This window comes from Desmodus rotundus, chromosome 4, assembly GCF_022682495.2.
Source record: "Desmodus rotundus isolate HL8 chromosome 4, HLdesRot8A.1, whole genome shotgun sequence".
NCBI classification, from domain to species: domain Eukaryota; kingdom Metazoa; phylum Chordata; class Mammalia; order Chiroptera; family Phyllostomidae; genus Desmodus; species Desmodus rotundus.
The window spans coordinates 94,846,339-94,867,177 of NC_071390.1; the positions used below are offsets into that span (position 1 = coordinate 94,846,339).

At 40.0% G+C, this 20,839-nt stretch overlaps 1 protein-coding gene across 2 annotated transcripts in view; it reads right to left on the reverse strand.

Annotated features, from left to right (window-relative positions):
- PPP3CA (protein phosphatase 3 catalytic subunit alpha) overlaps positions 1–20,839 on the reverse strand; it is a 305,211-nt gene that overhangs the window by 41,270 nt on the left and 243,102 nt on the right. For both annotated transcript variants that reach the window (XM_024574958.4, XM_045183657.3), the window contains exons 7-8: positions 14,842–14,919; positions 11,833–11,927 (exon numbers count right to left, since the gene is read on the reverse strand). In XM_024574958.4, coding sequence (XP_024430726.3) covers positions 11,833–11,927; positions 14,842–14,919 — 173 coding nt within the window. The remainder of the gene's footprint in view (positions 1–11,832; positions 11,928–14,841; positions 14,920–20,839) is intronic.

The window sequence follows — 20,839 nt, forward strand, 5'->3', positions numbered from 1 at the left end:
TATAACAAATATGTTAGAAAAATACATTAAAAAAATAAACCAAAACAGTTCCAAATATCTACAGCCACAAAACTCACAGTTAACATTTCTCTTTCACCTCCCACATCTTCTGCCCCGGCCACCTGCCTCTGACTGTCACTGGGATTACAACAGTCAACTGGAGCCCTAACAATGTGCTCTTCTCTGAAGTCCTTGCAAGACATTTGTCTCCAGTGCAATATAAATAATACAAGTGGTTGTACTTCAAGAATCACTTGAGACCACCTCCTGAGACCTTGTCTGAGAAACAGAGAGAGGAAAAAAGAACAAAGTCCCCCATCAAGGAACTCCTCTATCCACACGACCTAGTGTCATTTAACGATTGTGTCAGAGGCCTGGAGAGGGATTATGACATGTATTCATAGGCCTCACATTAGTAATCATAATTTAGAGCAGACCAGACGGCACAGAAACAAAGGTTCTTGTGTTGTACGTGCAGGTATAAAGAATAGTCAGAAGAAAACTTGCTATAATGAAAACAACACTGATCCTCATGAATCTGGAGGCCTGAGTGCTAATTCTTCTCTGAGGCCAAAATTATGGTATTAAAGTTATGCCATTACTTGGTTCAGTCATCTCATTGTACCCGTAGGCCCCTGCGCAAGCGTGTCAGACATGCTTATGTAGAAGATACAAAATCAGTGATTTGGGGGCTGGTCCTACTCGGGAACAGGAAGGGCCACTGAACCTCCACTGTTTCTAATGACACCAGTAGGAACAGAATCTAGATCTTATTCCATCCCTCTGTCTGCCAAGCCACGCACTAATCGCTAGGCCACATATAAATACGTAAATTAAAGGGGTCTTGCCTACTTTAAAATTGAAAATTTTAATGAGACACAAAACCCCATATTTCATAGGAACTTAATAACATTTCTCAACATCTTCTTTACAGTTGCTATCACCAGGGAAGCTGGTGACAGGGTAAGAGGTGACAAACATAGAAAGATCAAAAGAGAGCTTCTAATTTAAGGGAAGTTGTCAAAATATTGCTAGCAAGATGCATTGACTAGCTCGCCAAATCACGAGCTCAGCACATTCCAGATGGATGGCAAGGGAAATACAAAGCTCCCTTTCTGAAAGCCTTTATTAACTATAACACACCCAACCTACCTCAGGCATTCTCAACACTCCTAGGGCTGTTTTCAAATAGGGGAGAGGAGAAGTCAGAGAATGGAAATGACAAACTGTGTTCCTTTTCTTGCCCTTCTACTAAAATGTTTTATCTCCTTAATTTTAACTGACCATCCATTCCCATCTTCAAAAGATGGGGCACAGGGACAGGAAATAAACACAGACGAGAGGAAAGCAAATGGGGGCACTCTGAAATCATTATAATCTATGCAGAAATAGGAAAAAAGTGCTCAATAGACCCAGGATGTTTTTTCTTCTCAATTCTTTGACCTGCAAAAACCCTAGCAGAAAAACTAGTGTGTTGTTTCACAAAACCTACGATCACAGAAGGAGGGATGATCACTGGATAGGTAAACTTTTGAGGTAGGACCTATGTATCCATAACGTATTTTGGCAGGGACTGAGGGTTATGTTGGTACACTGCAAGAAAGGGCTCTGATTCTGGGAGAGATGCTATCATTTTTTTAAAAGAATATCTGTGTTTTCCCCTAAAAATGATCTCTTAGGTAAAATTTTCACTTAAGATTATGTGAGAATATATATATATGTTTACATACATGCACAGTCTTCATAGTACATATTATTATCATATCATCTGTGAACAAAATCTCTAGGATTCCTTCCATTTCAAAAATCTGACTTTTAACTCATTTCCTTTTGTTTATTTTTGCCCTGTGAATGTCCTCTCCTTGCCAGATAAAGTATGTTTCCAAAAGATTCCTTTTTCAATTATTATCAGAGATGTAGGTTAAGCAAAACTTACTGACTCATGAGGAGGTATTTGATAAGCACCACACTGGTAACTTACTTTTTCTCTATACTCAGGTCACTTATGAAGATGGAGTTCATTTCTTCGATTTTCAGGTAATTTGTCATAATGATATTCTTCAGTATGGGTTTCTTAAGAAATGTAATGTCTCAATGATTCAGTACTTAACATGAGGCCTTCACAACCTATTCTCAGCAAGTTCCATGTAATGACTGAATTTCAACCAACCTGAACTATTTTATTAATGGATACAGTCAGGAGGCATCTCTAATTTCCTTGAAGCTATTGATTTTGTATTTATCAAGTTGCACACGTTACTATATATCATACTTTTGTGCCTACATCTGGCTGTTGCTCCAATCCCCTTACCTTGTACACCCATCCTTCACAGAACCACTGATGCCAACACCTTCTGTAACTTTGTTATAAGTTTCCTACACAAAATTTGGTTTATATTATCTTACATGAAGAAAAGAGACAGCACCAGGTATATTTATAAAATAATATGAGCCCATATGATGATTGTGTGTGCATGTGTTATGTGCTTCTCTTATTAGTATGTGAGTAAATTCTGAACCAGATCATTACTGAAATACAGAACTTTTGGTAAAGTGGCAGGAAGATGGCGGAAGGGATGAAGAAGTACAGATCTCTTTCGTTCTCTCGTAGGGCTTTATACCATATCTGGCGCGTGGTTAGCGTTCAGCAGTGTTGGGTGAGGAAATGATCTAAGGATGGGAAATAGCGAAAGGAAGGACAAGACAAAGGAAGACAGGAAGGAAAGAAAGAAGGCAGGCAAGAAAAGCAAAAAAAATTTCAAAAACATAAAACTTGTCCGGACACTAAAAATGTAACTAGCCACATATAAAGAGAAGTCTGAGGGGAGCATGAGGGAATTTAGGACAAAGGTAATATGTCACTGCACAGGCTAAACTCAGTTTTAAAACTCTAAAAGAGTCTTCAAAATAGATAAGAGTAAAAACAATACTGGTTCTGTCAGTAACTGTGAAATTGGGCAAATATTTCTCCTTATTTGGGCTTTACCTTCTAAACTTGTAAAACAGGGATAATAATGCCTGTCCTGTCATTTTCAAAGTAAGAAGATCAAAAAAATATATGATTAATATACACAATATACACAGTCAGATAAAACATTTAGCACACAAAAATGTAAAATACCATAACTCAGTTTCAAATTCCTCAGGAAGGGAAGGCTACCTATTTTTTTAAATGATCCTATTTATTTATTTTTAGAGAGAGGGGGATGGAGGGGGAGAGAGAGGGAGAGAAACATCAATGTGTGGTTGCCTCTCGTACACCCTCTAATGGGGACCTGGCCCACAACACAGGCATGTGCCCTGATTGGGACTTGTACCAGTGGCCCATTGGTTTGTGGGCCAGCACTCAATCCACTGAGCCACACCAGCCAGGGCAAGAAAGGAGGGCTACCTATTTTTAATAGTTGGCCATTTTATAATTCCCACCTAACTAGCTTGTGTGAACCTTGGGAAAAGTATGTGACCCCTTTGTGCCCTAGTTTTTCATCAATAAAATCAAGATTACAATGTAATTCATACAATTTTTGATAGATAAAATGAAACACAGAGCAATGTCTGGCAATCCTAAGTGCTCAATATGAGTTATTACTGTTATTGTTATACGTTATGTATAGGAACAAAATAAATAGCATTCGTATAACATGCTATCCCAGCTAAAGGACGATACAGGGTGGAGCAAGACTAGATCTACGGCTGTGAGTACATGAAACACTGTTTGCTACTGTATTACTTTCCGTACGAACAACGGAAACCTACTTTTGCTCCAGCCCGCATTTATGTTTACTGAACATGTCGTTACCAACCTAAGACTTTAGAAACATACACCAAGCTACATCACTCAAGGTAACGATGACAACGGCAGTGGTGTAGGAAATTGTAATCACAGATCAATGCCACACACCGAAGAGTCCTGAGTACAAAAGGCAGTGAAATAAGACGCTGCTGATGCCTCTGCAGTTAATTTTATCCATTCATCTCACGGAGGATTTCTCTGAAAACTAATCCCGGTTTCCTAATCTCAACTTCTCTTTAGTCTTAGATGTCTACATAAATTTCTTTTCTACCACCTCATACTGATAATAAAAAAGTAAAGACTAAGAGTTTTATTCATGGCTGCTGCTTTGCTCCTTCATAAGTGTTTATATTCTATACCATTTCTTGGTAGCTTCACCTAGGTTTAAAAATCATTATAAAATTATCTTCCTAGTGTGTACAGTTCTACCAATATTAATCAGGCTAAAGAATAAAAATATTTATTAAATAAACAAAGGAATAAATTTTTTTCAGTGGGGTGGTATTGTACTGTTTTGTATCAGTAACAAAAAAACTACTCGGCTTACTTGGCAAATATCACATAACAAAATGCCATAGTGATAGGTATTTACATTTTTTCTATTGAAATAAATGATCTGGGCAAACAGTTGCTCAACACCAATTAAGAGGTTCTTTAGATTTGAGATAATGGCAGAAAAAAAGAGAGCTGGGAAAACGACTGCCATAGGACGAAGTATCTGAATTAACTGTATTCAACATGTAAAGCAACTAGGATTACATTTACGCCTGTGGCTTTAAAAACGTTTACATCAACGCCAAAGGCTCTGACCAAGATAAGACAGGCCCAAGAGTCTAGAGAAATGGCCTCTGCTGTCGGAACTGCACACCTTTGTTGGGTAGTAAGCTTTTTCACGTGCTGAAGAACAAGAGCTCTACAGAACACTACTCAAGACTCCCTGGGCATAGATTCTGCTCCCTTCCAGACACATCCCCAGCCCGGATCTCCCTCTCCCACCCAGGATAAGGACCCAATCTAGTTAGTCATGCGTTTGTCTTCAGAACCAGGTGGGCACCAGGTATCTCTAAGTTATGATGGTTATTCCTGAATTGTGAAAGAAGCCCCTAGTATGAAAGAACTGTGGTGCAGTTTGGAATGAGATTCTCAGGCCTGGCGACACCCTGCTGTGCTGACGGCGTCACCAAGCGCTGACTGCGGACTGCTCCTGCGGGAAGTCAGGGGTCTCAGGCACTCGGGCCTCAGGCGTGCTGCATGTGCTCCCCTGCGCTTATGTCATGACGGCCAGTAAGATTTTTACCTTAGTCCACTCTATCAGCAGTTCAGTCCTCCTCTCCAATGGTATCTTCCCGTCAAGCAATAAATTACCTTTCTGTTATAAATGGTATTTTCCTGAAGCCCCTGACTACTTTTCGATTGGAAAATATTTGAGGATGTTTGAAAATACTTGAAAGTGTCAGGTTTTGATAAGACTAAAATGCTTTTGGTAAGTAATTCTATCATATTGCCAAGTTTAGAAGTCTAAAACATCAAAATACATTTTTCCCTATCAAAAAGGGTAGACATTTGTATCTCAGAATTTTAGGAAGTAATGCTTTTCTTGTCCATCCTTGGCACCTGATTTTCTACCTCCTCTCTCTTCCTTAACCTACCTTCATATTGATTTTCTTTGTTGTCCCTTTAATCTTTGGTTATGATTGCTGTATCAATTTGTTTGCCATTTAGATTTTCCTCTAAAATCCAAATACACTTCATTTAATAAACTTCCTTAATTACTTAATTTTACTGTCAGTACCTGTTCCTGGAACTGAGCTATACCCCCTGGCACATGTTTTCTCTACGTCTACGTCACATACCCACTCACCCATCCACTCAGCAACCCGCACAACAACTCTGAACTGCAGCAAACGAACCACACAGGAACCTGCTACAATTTACTTTAAACTTCCTTGAAGCACAGGTATATCATAGGGAAAAAAGGAGTTAATTGTTTACCCCATGGTTTAAAACACATTTTCCCGGAGGGTCATTACAGTTTTCAGCCAAACTATAAAGTTTAAGGCAGAGCGCACCTTCGCCATTGTATGTCTTGATACTGAAAGATTTTACTCTACCATCACTTAAGGGGTACTTCCTCATTAAACTTCCTTTTGTCCCCAAACACGAATTTCTACCCTCACTTCATACCACTCTCTTCTTTGGAGTATTTGCCAAATATATTTAAATAATTACTGGTGGAATTATTTACTTAATGTCTATCCCAGACCAGATTATCTATCCCAGGCAGGGCAAAGGCCCCATCTGTCTTATTTATTTCACACCCCTGGCGCCTAACATGGTGCTGGGTAGACAGTAAGTGCTCAATAAAGGTGGACTGCACTGGTGAGTGGATGAGGTTAGAAGTCACTTTTCCAGGTGGCAAAATATTAAGACAGAGAAAGTGGGAAAGAAGGAGAGGGGAGAAGAAGTGTTTCATTATTCAATTTTCTTTCTGTTTGGCATATCTGGGTAATTATGAATAGCTTTTCCCTCAGGGCTACAGGTTCACAGAGAAAAACAATTTAAGCGTACAAATTGCTCTGCCAATGTTTAACTCAAATTTAGAAAGGGTATCTTCCCTGGTTACGGCAGTAATTTCAAGTGAGATAAAGCTCTGTGAATCAATACCGATAGAGTACTTTTGGGCACTGTCTTGCTATTAACTTCCAGAAAGAAAATGCTTCCATCAATGCCTGTACTGACGGCCTACCTTGTATAAGGCATGCTACTTGGATTTACCATGTGTATCAAAAAGCCCCTGCTTCAAATGAGTTACAATCTGATTAGGAATTTATAGGAATGTTAACTATAGGAAAAACTAATAGAAAAAATTCAGTGATAAGTCCAAGGGCAATCCCTGGCACTGCAGGCATCAGGGAAGGACTACGGAAAGTCTTCGTGGCGGCACAGACTGCGATGGGCCTGTCCGTTTAGATGTGGGGAGAAGAGCGAGACAAGTGCTCCGGATGGAGAAAGTGTGTGGGCCAAGGTGTGGAAAAGGGAAAGTCAAAAGCTGCTCAGGGCTGTGAACGGAACAATCTGGCTGAAGTAAATTAGCCAGAGGGAAGCAGAGAGACAGGTCATAAAGGTAGCTCAGCCCACAGAGTGAAATTATAACTCAGAAGCTAAGTGGGAGGAATATTCTGCCAGGAGCTTCTGTGATGCTCCACACTGACACGTGGCATAAGAGTGTCACCACGGCTGTAGGCCTCAGGCTGTTTAAAACCACATGCACTTATCTTTCTATTTCCGTTACAGGAGAAACACAAAAGATGGAAGGGGGATAGAACTGCAAAACTACCAGAGCCAGCCTGAACCAAGATGGCGCTGAACCTGACCTCCAGGAGGCCCTGAACTCCATTATACCCTGAATCTTATTGTACCTCGATTATGATACATTAGCATGCTAACTGACTCACCCTTGGGTGCCTCGACACATTGAAGTGGACTAGATAAGGGCAGAAGCGGTTGGACCCCAATTCTGGGAAGATACCAGCTCATTCTCCCAAAACTAATGCATATGCTTCCCCGTCATTATATTGCCCCCATAAAAGTCCCCCCAGACTTCTCTAGAACGAGAAGTTGATCTGTGACTTTGACTCCCACTCCTCCATCCTCTGACTATCGAATACAGCCTGCGCTACCGAACGCTCTTTGGCTCATTGACACCACACGGAGAAAGAACCCTTAGAAGGCCAGAGGGTCCTTCCTGGGGAGCAGGTCCCCACAGCGGGGGCCTGAATGATCTAAACTGGTAACAATAGCAATATAACATATCCAGTGATGGTATTTTAATACTGCACAACATTATTTTCAAAGCAGTTTCATCTATTATTGATAATTTATTTTCCCATTTTACAGAGATGTCACTGTATGCCAATCAAATTAGGTGAGTAAGTTGTTTAATGGTGGAGCTGTGATTCAAATCTACATCCTCTGTCCTGGAGTCTTGCAGGAGTAAGCAGGAGTTGTCAGAGTGAGGAGCTGGGAACAGGCAGATGGGTGAGAAGGAGATGGGTGGGAAGGATGTGAACTGAGTGAATTAGTGTGGGCCACACCCACAGATGGGACACTTACACAATCAAAACTTTCTGGAAGCTGGCTTTAAATTGTAGGCAAGTATGAGCAACAAATCAGAGCTATTTTCATTTAAACATGAAGCTGATCATACAATTATTATTGGTTTTAAGACGGCAAAATATACCCACTATTCGTATCCCTTCATTTTGCTAGAGGGCTATTAGTTAACTTGCAGAAAGTTTAAAAATCAAATCACACCCTGGTTGGTGTGTTCAGTGGACTGAGCGCGGGCCTGCAAAGCAAAGTGTTGCCGGTTTGATTCCCAGTCCGGGCACATGCCTGGGTTTCGGGCCAGGTCCCCAGTAGGGGGACTCACGAGAGGCAACCACACATTGATGTTTCACTTCCCCTCTTTATCCCTCCCCCCTCTCTAAAAATAAACAAATAAAGTCTTAAAAGAAAAAACAGGAAAAAAATAAAAATCAAATCATACTGTAACCATTAGGTTATAATTCCAGATTCTTAGATTCTTAGATGTATGACCGTCTACATCTAAGAATCAAATGACTCACACACTTCTCACTGCTATCTTTCCATTAACTGTGTTTTGAAGGTGCTTGCAACCCAGCGTTGTTGCCCTGAACTTGAAGACTCCTTTTAGGGTTTACTTTATTCTAAGACAGTAACCCTCACTCCCACAGTGACTGACTGGTCCCACTCCCACACACTGTGCACAGTGTTAGCACAGCAGCTTTGAAGCGTTTCCGAAACTTCACACAAAAGCCTTTTGAAATTATGCTCGAACTGGAGAGTATATTTTTCTTCTTCTTACCAGTTTATTTTTCCCCTCAGGAGAATTTTTCCTTTTATGAAAAGGATCCCCACATGAAATGCTTCCGTCTACTTTCTGAGCGATTGTGATCTACTCCGAAGGCAAGAGAATACACTGAAAGACCTACAGAACCGCAAAGCTAGCAATGCACTGAGGGGTATGGCTCTCTCCAGTCCCTACCTTGTTAAATCAGAACCGCAGAAGCAACGCTCACCTTCCGTGGCAAATGGCTATTGGTCTCGAGCACACTGCAGTACGCAGCATGATGACGAAAGGAAAGGGTCTCAGTCTGTTCCTATGGAGTACATTCCCAATTTTCTTCTGCCTTTTTTAACTGATTTTTTAGTTGTTAAAAAACCTTTTAAGTATAGTACATGCTACTTAGTAATCTATCTCCACCAAGAAAATTACTTGTTTGGGCATTCCCTTCACTAGGTTTAAAAGAAAAAAAAACATTTCTTTAGTAACATAAAACAACAAAATCCTCAGTGTTCACATTTTATATACTTTCGGTAAATAACAGGATCATGGTGGGACATGACAAGCAAGGGGACCTCCTGAGTTCTTGCACTCCCTGGAAGCACCACAAGGGAACTCTCTGGTCCAAGACAAGGAACCCTCACCTTATCAAAGGGAATTAGCGCTTATGGGTTTTATACAAAAGGCTTCAAGATTGAGAATTTGCCTGGGGAAAAAATAAGTTTAAAAGATACTGGACGTGGCTTTATATTTTTCCTCTTTCTAAACAAATGTTAATCTTTTTTTTAATGTCTTGAGGGAGAAGAGGAGGAACTGAAAGTGAGGGTCCTTATGACTTTGATTACATTTAGTTTTAAATTGCAGCTCTAGAAATCCCATCTCTCTCTCTATACACATACCCCTCAAAGACCTAGCCTTTCCCCAGAACAATCAATAACCTCCGAGGACAGTAGCTGAGACCTGACTGGTGGCCACAAGGTCTGGACCTCTGGCACGCTAAAGATAAAATCTCGACCTCAGTCAAATTTTCAGCTCTTGATGCCTAAGGTGGAACATCCCCCTGGCCAGTTTCCCATGAGACTGGACCCTGGAGAAGACCTCAGAGCTGTAGTCAAGCCCCGAAGAAATGATTTATTACCCTTTCCTCGCCTCCAACCAGTAAGTTCCCAGTATGACTCTGAACCCCCAAATCACAGAGCATTGTGTTTGTGTCCTCTGGACTCTGTAACCTGCACACCATCAAGGAGTCAGGTCTTCAGAGCATTAGCTTTCTCTTCTCCTGGATGGTGCCATTCACAAACAGAACAGCCAGTCTCTCTCCACTGCAGTTCTCAGTGTCCAGTGTTTGGCTTTGCTAGTGTGGGGTGGACAAACTCTTTCTCTTTGTAACACAGATCATTTTTTACCTTAAAAAGGTCCTTCCTGACAATTCTAGAGAATTACCCCTTGTCAAATGTATTTAGCATTTGACTCTCTTACTTTATACTTAATCTAATTGTGCCTTATATTTTTATTCAATCATCCAAGTATCTTTGTCACCTGGCTTATAAGCCCTTGCATGCTGAGAACACATTTCTTTTACTTGGCATGCTTCTTGCCACAGAGTGCTATGGTAGCGTCTCTGTTTTAGGAACTGGGCAACTAGAAAAGGGGGACAACTGTCCCTTGCCCCCAGCATCATTCATGGTTGTGACAGGAACTGCATGTTACTGATAACCACGGCTGAGGAAGAGGCCACCTGGCTGCAGCACACCCTGCCCCGCAGGCGTTGCTCTCTGGGCTACGTGGGCGGAGGGCGAGAGTGAAGCTCTCTCCGCAGGACAAGGCAGAGGCGTCTAGGGAGAGGCAAGGATCAGGAAGATACATGGCAGCACTGTAATGACATGAGGTTTGCCTCTTGGAGCAGGATCCCTGCCGGGCCCCGAACGTACGGGGGTCAGGGTCCAGCCCTGAGCAGGAGGAGGTGGGAAGCGCTAAGCAGGAAATCAGGGCACAGGCAAAAAGGGAGGCCTACCTCCCACAGGGAATGGGGAGTACAAGACGGAAACAAGACAACTACCTTCGAAGGGCTGAGGACACAGAGCAGGCGCTTGGTTATCAAAGTGGCCAAGGCCCCCCTCAGGCACCTGCACTCCAGCTGGTGACAGGAAGCAACTGTCACAACTCACTCAGGCACGGGAATGGCTCCTTCTAGAACTTCTGACTGGTTCAGAAATGAGGCTGCCTTTTCCTGCTTCTCCAGGGCTGTATCTCACCTCACAAACATTTGATTGCTTTTTCTCTTTCTGTCTCCATTTTTCTTCATCTCAGAGAGCCACACTCAGACATGCCACCTATGTACTACCCAGACCAACGCCAGCCAGAGTTAATGGCTTTTCACATTTTATCACCCTTTCCGCCAGAGCTATTACACTTCTCATCGTTTCTGAATGAAGAGATTACCTTGATGAAAGAAGATTGTGTCCCTTGCCCCTCCTTTCTTCCTTGTAGTCAGTAAATAATGCCCTCTTGTTTCCTGGTCTCTTTCAGGCACACAAGTGTGGCGTTTCAGAGAGGAAGTGCAGAACGCCAAACCAGAAGACCTGGGGTGGAGCCCAGTTCACCACTACTGAACTGAGTGACCCTGGGCAAGACAATCAACCGCAAACTCACTCTGCATAATAAAGGGGGGGGGCTAGTGATATCTACTATGAAGTCTTATAAATAAAAAAATAATAATGAATAATTACTTTCCTAGCATAGGATCGGACTCATAGTAGGCTCTCAATATACAATCAGAATCTGAATTTCAAGCTATAGATTATTTACGCTTATTTTTTCTTGATTCTTTACATGCACAATCACACTATTCTTATTTAAATCCACATCCTTCTTAAGGGACATGATTTTGGATTACTGCTAATTATAATTTCTTTTAAAGCCTATAGTTTAACAGAGCAGCAGCTGTCAACCCTGCTATACCCTAGAAGTGCCTGGAGAAGAGGTAAAACATAACTGAACCTGCTGACCAACTGAATCTTTACCTCTGGAGATAAAAAATTTGCATCAAACAATAAATGAAAAAGTAAAGGAAAAAATGGTTAAAATATTGACTAAAACCAAACTAAAAGAATGAAACTTAAAAATTATTACACATATTACAAAAGTCCACAAGAGATTTAACAGAACTCACCTTTGTTATTGTACACATCTAAGTAATTTGGTGCGGAGAAAATCGTAATTAGAGAAGGGAAGCCTGTTGTTTGGCTTTTCCTGTACATGCGATACCTAAAAACAGTAAGTACAAGTTTAAGCAAGGCTCACAGGAAAAAACGGTGATATCAAATTATCAATTCAGAAATAGAACATTAAAATTCAGTTTTATCATTCAGAGAGAATTTGATTACATAACATTCAACAAAATTTTCTCTGAAAGTCTGTTATACAATGACATCAATTCACTTCAGAGATGCCAATAAAAACATACAATCACATGTAAAATGTCCAAACACGTTTTTCCTAAGTTTAGACAGAGGTTACTTTTTGCCCTCCACCTACCAGTTTTTTCACAAGCTTGCCAGTATTTTTGACATAAGAAAACTAAATAAGCAAAGCAATATATAAATCTTTCCCACTAATACGCAGGCTGATTATTTATCTACAGTGTGTTGTTAAATTATATTTCCCTTTTTTGCTTGGACTAAGTAATTTGCTTTTCAAATAAAGTTTAGTTAAATCTATGAATCTTATGAATTGAAAGTTTTTCTACTTTAGAGTTCATTCATTATCAATTTCTTGTGATGTCTGCAGGCCAAAGGTTATTGTTTCAGCAGGGTGATATTTAATCAATCAGTAATGAAACAGAATATCTGCAAGACCTTTGGAAATAGACCAAAAATTCAGTTTTTTTTCTTCTACTAAGACAAAACTAAAACTCTAGTCCTCAAACAACCAGAAGATCCAGAAGACTGGCTTTTGCCACCAAGGTTAAATGTATTTCATGACTTCTATGTTAGATTTCAGGAATATCAGTTTAGAAACATCCCTCCAAAGCACATAACAAAATTTTATCATTCCTCGTATTCGGGGTCAATTATTTCTGGCATGCCTGATTTAGCGAGGTTCTAGGTGTGCCTCAAATGGTACCTTAAGATTAGTAAATGGCTACCTTAAAATGTATAATTTTACAAATATTTTGGATACTACTTTTCCCAGAAGAAAATATCCCCTTAAAAATCTTTTGAAATGTTCTTGTGGGCCTTGAGAAGATTAATTTGATGTGAATACTGAGAAGGAATTTATCTCCTGCGACGGATTTCCCACGGTCAACTGAGGGCCCAAATTTTACGAATAAGACCCTACCGGTCATTTGCTGACAGGGACTTCTCACAGGTCCCAGGAAGACTCTCAGATGGTACTCTGGGCTTCCTGTACCACGCCTTGCTTTTTTATGACTTCTGTGTCAACAACGACAAAGAAACCCTGATTTTGTCTTTACCAGGGACTGAGACCTTCCCTCTCCAGTCCGAAATGCACAATTTCGATACGTCATTTACATAAAACAGACCTAATTGAGAACCTGGGTAGGTACTTTTGCTATAAAAGAAGGCCACCCCATTTTCTCAGTGGAACACAATTTAGGTTGCTACCTGAATCTGTGTCTCCAGGGCTGCAGCTCCTTTTGCTCAAATGAATGCTTATTACTCTTTATTTCAGTCTCAAATTACTTTTGGTTTGGGAGGAAGGGGTGGGTGGAGGTAGAAGAGGGTGTAAGAAGGATAAATGGTAATGGAAAAATACCATAAAAATGAACTATTAAAAATAAAATAAAATTACTTTTGGTTTACATTTTAGAAATATTTATTCTGCTTATGGGACTGAGTTTTTTTAGGGGAAAACCAGAATGTGAAAGATAGAAACACTCTTTAATACTAGTACCTTGACTTCATAAACCATGGCTGGCTACACCTACTTGACAACAAATAAAAACAAAGAAAACGGATGACATAATCTCAATTGTCCCCAATGAATCAATCAACTGCTCATTTTAAAGAGTTGTTGATTTTAATTGATGAACTTAACATGTTTTCAAATAAGCAGATGATTTCAGGTTCATAGAGAGATTAAGATAAATCTGCCTCAAATTCACAACTGGGACAGTCAGCCAAAAAGGCGCGGTGACACCACTGCCGGAGAAGTGGGAACAACTGGTGGGGGACCTGAGTGGCTGGGCCTACCAACAGGTCACTCAGAGAACGGGCAACAACCGCAGTGGGCACATAATACTGGATCAGTTTGTACCTGAAGCAGAGTCACCCCAATAAATTCAATAAAAAGGAAAAAAAAGAAGAAAAAGAAAACAGCTAATTTTGAAAGGAACAAAGGATCTGCCTTGATTCAGGATCATCGCAGACATGGGCTAACTTCAGAAGGCAGATATCTGCATTCCCATTTAGCACACAGGTTATAAAAGAACTGCTCCTCCATTTCAGAAAATTCAGAAAACGAAGGGATGAGTTCAAGCGTTTGAAGGAAAACAGTGTTTTCAGTGGAGCCTACCTGGAAGGATAACTGACTTCCAGTCTTCAAATTAATTGTGCCTCTTCCTCCATAACACAGACTTAATGCACCATTCAAAGTGAATATCTAGTATTTCTTAGTTGTCTAAACCCTTAAAATTGGTCTACGTTTTAAAATTTACCAGATATTACAAAACCATGCTATGTATTGATTAGTTAGAACGTAAGATTTTCCCCACCATTTAAATATCTCTGTTTTGGTCCATTAAAACTGCGGAGGTCAGGAATGATATTCTTTAAACAAAAGTACAACATGCAATATCTGTTAAATGTTTATGTGTAATTCTCATTCACATTGCCAATCAAGACTGGTAGTTTACACACTTCTGGGACAGTGAAAAGAGCAGGAACTGAAATAGGAGGAAATGCCCTTACAGTGTTTAAGAAAGCCAGCTGAAAATTTTACCTGTTCGAGCTAAAAAGGGAAGAACTCGAAAGGGGACGTTACCGCACACCTGCAGTCGCTCCTGCCCCAGAACGCTATCTCTGCCATCAGAAGACAAGTTAAGGTTGAACTCCTTCAGGGAAAGAGCCTAGCAAAGGGACCCTCCACAGCCTAAGCAGTGAGGGGGCTGTGACAAAGGGACAATGTATGGTTGTCATAAACCCACAGAACTGCTCACCCTGCATCCTGGGCTTCATGGGCTCGGAGTATAGATAACAAGTTATTGTGCTGTAAGAATTCACAAACGGCCGGGTAACTGCCAGAGACAAAAAGAAAAGAGAAGCATCTGTTATGAAATCATCAAAGGAAGCAAATTTACCTGTTACACCCAGACCTGTGTGATTAGATCCAGCATAATCACACATACATCATTCATGAACAAGCCTCTTGGCTCTCTAAGGACAGGTTTTCCCCTGTGGCAGAAAACAGCACCCACAGCTGTACTTTTTACATAATCAGAAAGGGCTAGAGCTGTATGAATTGCAAAAGATCGAAGGCTCTTATATAACAACACTAGAAAAGTGTCCACTTGTAGAGAAAAATTGATATTATCAATCCATCTTTAAACACAAAGTGAACAGAACCATAAATATAACATGAGCATGGAATTTAAAATGTAAACCTCAATTTTCTCAAGTACAACACTATTTTTTCAAGGATATTTTATTGATTATGCTATTATAGTTGTCCCATTTTTTCTCCCCTTTATTCCCCTCTGCCCTGCACCCCTTCTTACACCAGCATTACCCCACCTTAGTTCATGTCCTTGGGTTGCACATATAAGTTCTTTGACTTCTCCATTTCCTACACTATTCTTAACCTCCCTGTCTATTTTGTACCTATGATTTATGCTTCTTATTCCCTGTACCTTTTCCCCGTTCTCCCCTCTCCCCCTACCCGATGATAACCCCACATGTGATCTCTATTTCTGTGATTGTTCCTGTTCTAGTTGTTTGCTTAGTTTTTTTTCAGATTCAGCTGTTGATAGTTGTGAGTTTGTTGTCATTTTACTGTTCATATTTTTGAAATTCTTCTTTTTCTTAGATGAATCCCTTTAACATTTCATATAATAAGGGCTTGGGGATGACGAACTCCTTTAACTTGACCTTATCTGGGAAGCACTTTATCTGCCCTTCCATTCTAAATGATTGCTTTGCTGGATAGAGTAATCTTGCCTTTCATGACTTTGAATACTTCTTTCCAGCCCCTTCTTGCCTGTAAGGTCTCTTTGGAGAAATCAGCTGAAAACCTTGTGGGAACTCCTTTGTAGGTAACTGTGTCCTTTTTTCTTGCTGCTTTTAAGATTCTCTCTTTTCTTTAATCTTGGGTAACATAATTTTGATGTTCCTTGGTGTGTGCTTCCTTGGGTGCAACTTCTTTGGGACTCTCTGGGCTTCCTGGACTTCCTGGAAGTCTATTTCTTTTGGCAGATTAGGGAAGTTCTCCTTCATTATGTTTTCAAATAAGTTTTCAATTTCTTGGTCTTCCTCTTCTCCTTCTGGCACCCTTATGATTCAGATGTTGGAATGTTTAAAGTTGTACTGGTGGTTCCTAAGTGTCTCCTCATTTTTTTTTTTTAATTTTTGTTTCTTCATTCCATTCTGGTTGAATGTTTCTTTTTTCCTTCTGGTCCAAACTGTTGATTTGAGCCCCAGTTTCCTTCCCATCACTGTTGGTTTCCTATACATTTTCCTTTGTTTTACTTTTCACTGCCTTCACTTTTTCGTCTACTTTGCAACCATACTCAAGCAATTCTGTAACCATCCTGATTACCAGTGTTTTGAACTCTGAATCTGATAGGTTGGTTATCTCTTCATCAATTAATTATATTTTTTCTGGAGCTTTGATCTGTTCTTTCATTTGGGCCGTATTTTTTTGTCTTGGCACAACTTTTATGTAGTAAGGGGCAGAGCCTTAGGTGTTCACCCGGGTGGGGCAAGCCCCATTGGTGTGTTGTGATGCTGTATGTGGGGGAGGGGGTCCGAGAGGGAACAACACTTCTTGCTCAGCTCTCGTCAGCTTTCAGTCAGTTAGCCCACTACCCACAATCAAATTGGGCCCTTCTGGTGCTGATTCCTGGGTGGGTGGGTTTGTGTATGTTATAGGACCCTGTGGGTCTCTCCAGTGAACTCTCCTGTGAGGCTGGGAGTTTCTCCTGCTGCTGCAAACCCCACAGCTTTTTTCAGTCTGAGGTTTTGAGGCCTTCTTTTCCCCACATTAGAACCCTGGGTTGTGTGGTCTGTCTTGCTCCCCAGTTGTTCCTCCTGATTTATCTGTAGGTGAATGTGGGACCGGCCACTCCACCAGCTGTGCCTTGCCCACCCTGGTTCTCTAGCTGCTATCTTGCTGCGAGTCTTCTCCACCCCAGCTGCCCCTCCTACCAGTCTGGATGAACATTTCTTCTTTAACTCCTTGGTTGTTGGACTTCCATGCAGTTCAATTTTCTGGCAGCTCTGGTTGTTTTTTGTTTTTAAATTTGTTGTTGTCCTCCTTTTGGTTGTGTCAGGAGGCAAAGTGTATCTACCTACGCCTCCATCTTGGCCCTCAAGTACAGCACAATCAGCGTTTGGATACTCACGCAAGCCTGAGTGCTACACAGAGAGGACTGAGTTAGGGACCGAGTTAGGAAGTGGGGCAGAGTAAGTCTTCTAAGAAATCAAGTTATCGACTTATGCCAGGTTATATTAATTGACTGCATTATTCAAAATCTAAATAAAAGTATAGAATTCACAGGATACCTTATATATGATCAACAGAACTTTATCTTTAATCTTATCTTTTACCTTGATTTAATAAAAGTATCAAAATTCAATTAAGATAATACTCTCTGTTAAGAAAGTCTTCAAAGTAGAGATGACAACTTCATTTAAAATAAAATTCAAATTACAAACTAAACTTGAAAAACCCTCTGCAATCACTTTGTCTGTGTTCTAAGGATTTTTAATGAGCTAAATATATGCTATAAAGTGATGAAATGTTACATATTTCAAATCAAAGGACAGCAAATCCATGCTTGTTTTAATATTAACAAACTGCAAATACCCACAAACCTGAACTGCATATACTACGGACGCCAATTCAGCAATTATAAAAATAGCTCTTTGGGAAAATATTTAACAGATGTCACTCAAATAATTTATTACAAAAGAGAAATTGAAAATAGTTTCTGTGCTACAGATTTTGAGAGAATTAGCTGAGCAACAGGAAAGAAAACACCATTTAGATGGAATACTGCTGCAGAAATACTGATTATAAAAAGGTTCAATTCTCTGGCAAAAGTGGGATCTGAAGAAAAAGCAATCTTTCGCACGTGTGCACGACGCATGCTCTGAAAACTTGTTCTCAGTGTTCCTCCCCAGCTCTTCACGCTGCTCGCTTACGGCTTTTGTTCCCTCATAATACTTCTTTTAAAAGACAGTTTATTGCACTGTCATTATACTAAGACAGCGGTTGTCTGTCTAGGTTTGTTACTTTTTTGTCCGTGGGAAAATGGCTTCGTGCTCTTTATTTTATTGTATTTTATTTTACTTTTTCCTTTTGGAAGAACTCATGCTAGTCTTATGAAAACACAATTTTAATATATTTTCTTCATGCTACATTTGATACCTTTATGCATTTAAGTTTCCTTCCATGGAAATAGATATCTGATTTCTAATGAAAATCTGAAGAAAATAACGTTAGCAGCATTCTGCTCTGTTAATAGCATTAAGCGAGAAACACTTGCATTCTTTCTTGGAGAAAAAACATTTTGAAGAAAATCTTTAGAAATTTAAAACACATGCAAGCAAATACTCAGACTTTCTAAGAATTACAAATAGTTTTCAAAATAAATTATAGGAAATACTTGATTACCAATTAGATTCCTATTATTGATAAGTTACATGTCTAGGATATATTAAAATTTTTAATAATATTAGGGGAAAGAGCTTTACAATATTTTTATGTTTTTTTAATGGAAATGATGAAAACGAAAAAAGTGTTCAAACTGAACAGCATTAAAGAAGATATATGCAGAATGGTAGAAAAAGCAGAGTTCACAACACCTCACCGCCACAGACAGAGATGTAAATCATTTAGTCACCAATAACTTAGCAAAGGCCCACTGGTGAATCTGTTCCATTCGTTAGAAGACTGTACTATGCACAGGGGTGGGTGGTATGATAAATGTAAGGTGTGGTTTCTGTATAGATGGTATTTATAATCTAGATAGAAAAGTAAAACTCTTTCAAATTAAAAAACCTACTTAAGAATAAAATACACAAGAAAAAATAGTTTTGAGAATTAATAAAGCAAGAAAAAAAAGCACATGGGTCTGAGGAAATCTTTTTGAAAAATAACTATCTCATGGCAGTTTTTCTCTTCTTTGCATTAATAAGGTGAAACTTGCATGTTCTGTGCCCACCAAGGAGAAAGGGCCCCTCTTCCTCCAGACTGATCAGCCCAAGTCTGAGCCCATGGCCTTCTGGGCAGAGGGCTGGCTGGATCGGAGCCCCACCCTCACCCCTCCATGGGCACCCCTGTCAGGTGCAATCTGTCTGTATGCAGTGACCCTGCAATGATTTGTTTAACCCAGTGGCCTAACCATGTCTTAAACCAGATCAGCTGCAAGGAGTGGTGAAGACCAGTGACGCTCTCAGCTCTGTGATATTCGTTTACCAGCATCGCTACTGTATTTAGGGAACAAGTTACCTTCTCTGAAAATGTTGTTTTCTATTGGATCATAATTATTCCTTAGGCACTAAAGAATGCATCTTGTCTGAGTAGAAGGGGAGGTGAAAATATCCATGGAATAGTGGGGATACTTAGATCTGGCTTCTTATATCTATTTCCTATGTAAACTTTGGAAAATTGTTTAATTTCTTTGCTTAACCTCATAAAAATAAATCACCTCATTTGTAAAACTGTAGACGGTATCATTTATTTCTTAGATTTGAGATACAAGATTAAATGAGTTAGCAATACATGTAAATGTTCTAGTCCAGTGCCTGACTCATAATAGTAGGCCTTTCACAACTCCTAATTTTCTCCCCCCGCATGGCGTGAAAGGAAGAATGCCGTCTAGAACGGTGAGTCAGCAACTCCAGAGTCTAATAGTAGATGTTACACTTGTTAGTTGTGACTTGTGTTAGATCTTAAGGAAATCACGTATGGGGATTACTAGGTAGGAAGTGGTTAGAATGTGAACAAGAGAGGGAGAGGGACAGGAAGTGGGCTGAGCATGAACACAGATGACAGTAGAAAGACAAAAATGTGAGACATGGTAGAAAAAGGGCTTGGCACTAGAGAAAATAGCTATTATTAGATGCAGTCTGTTTATTCTCTTATTTTTGTTTCTTGCAATGTTAAATTATTTATCATTTATTTTTAAATTTTTAAAAATTTACTGGGATGACATTGGTTATTAAAATTATACAGGTTTCAGATGTACAATTCTACAATATGTCATCTTTATATTGTATTGTGTGTTCACCACCCCAAGTCAAGTGTCCTTCCATCACCAATCATTTCCCCATTGCCCCTTCTACTGCAATATTAAATTATATTTTAGACTTTGATTTCAATCTTCCAGATTTTAAGGTCTTTAACCAAGCTATAGCCAGCAGACATTGTTAAAATGCTTTTTTATGCTTTTATGCCCTTACATACTTTGGGTATTTTTTTCCTTCTAGAACAGTCTACTCTTCTGCCAAGCCTTAGCTAAATTCCCACTTGTGAACCATTCCCTTCAAACCAATGTTACTCTGAAGTGTACACAATTGCTGTATCCACCATGTTTCCATAATATGTGAATGTAATATACCACTTGTCATGTTGTAGTGTAAATTATGTGTGTACATCTGCTCTCCAGCAATAGTGAATGCCTTAAGAGATGAGCAGTTTTGTCTTCATGTCCTATATGCTTAGTGGCCATTTGTCAGCAAATTGGAGCCCACAGTTAATTTCTGGAGTAACCTCAACAGGAGCAGTTAAGCAGGTAAGAAAAGCAAAAGTTTTTTTTCCCTTCATTGGCTTCTGCAAAGCAGAGGCAGGCAGCCTGGTCAAGGGGATGGGAGGAAGCCTCCACCCTCCCCTGTCACAGCCCAGTACTACAGAGGACTTTACCTAACAGTCCACCTCCACCTCCACTTCCTAGGGCCTGGCAATGGGTACTCAGCCCTGGGGTATCTTGGCGTTGC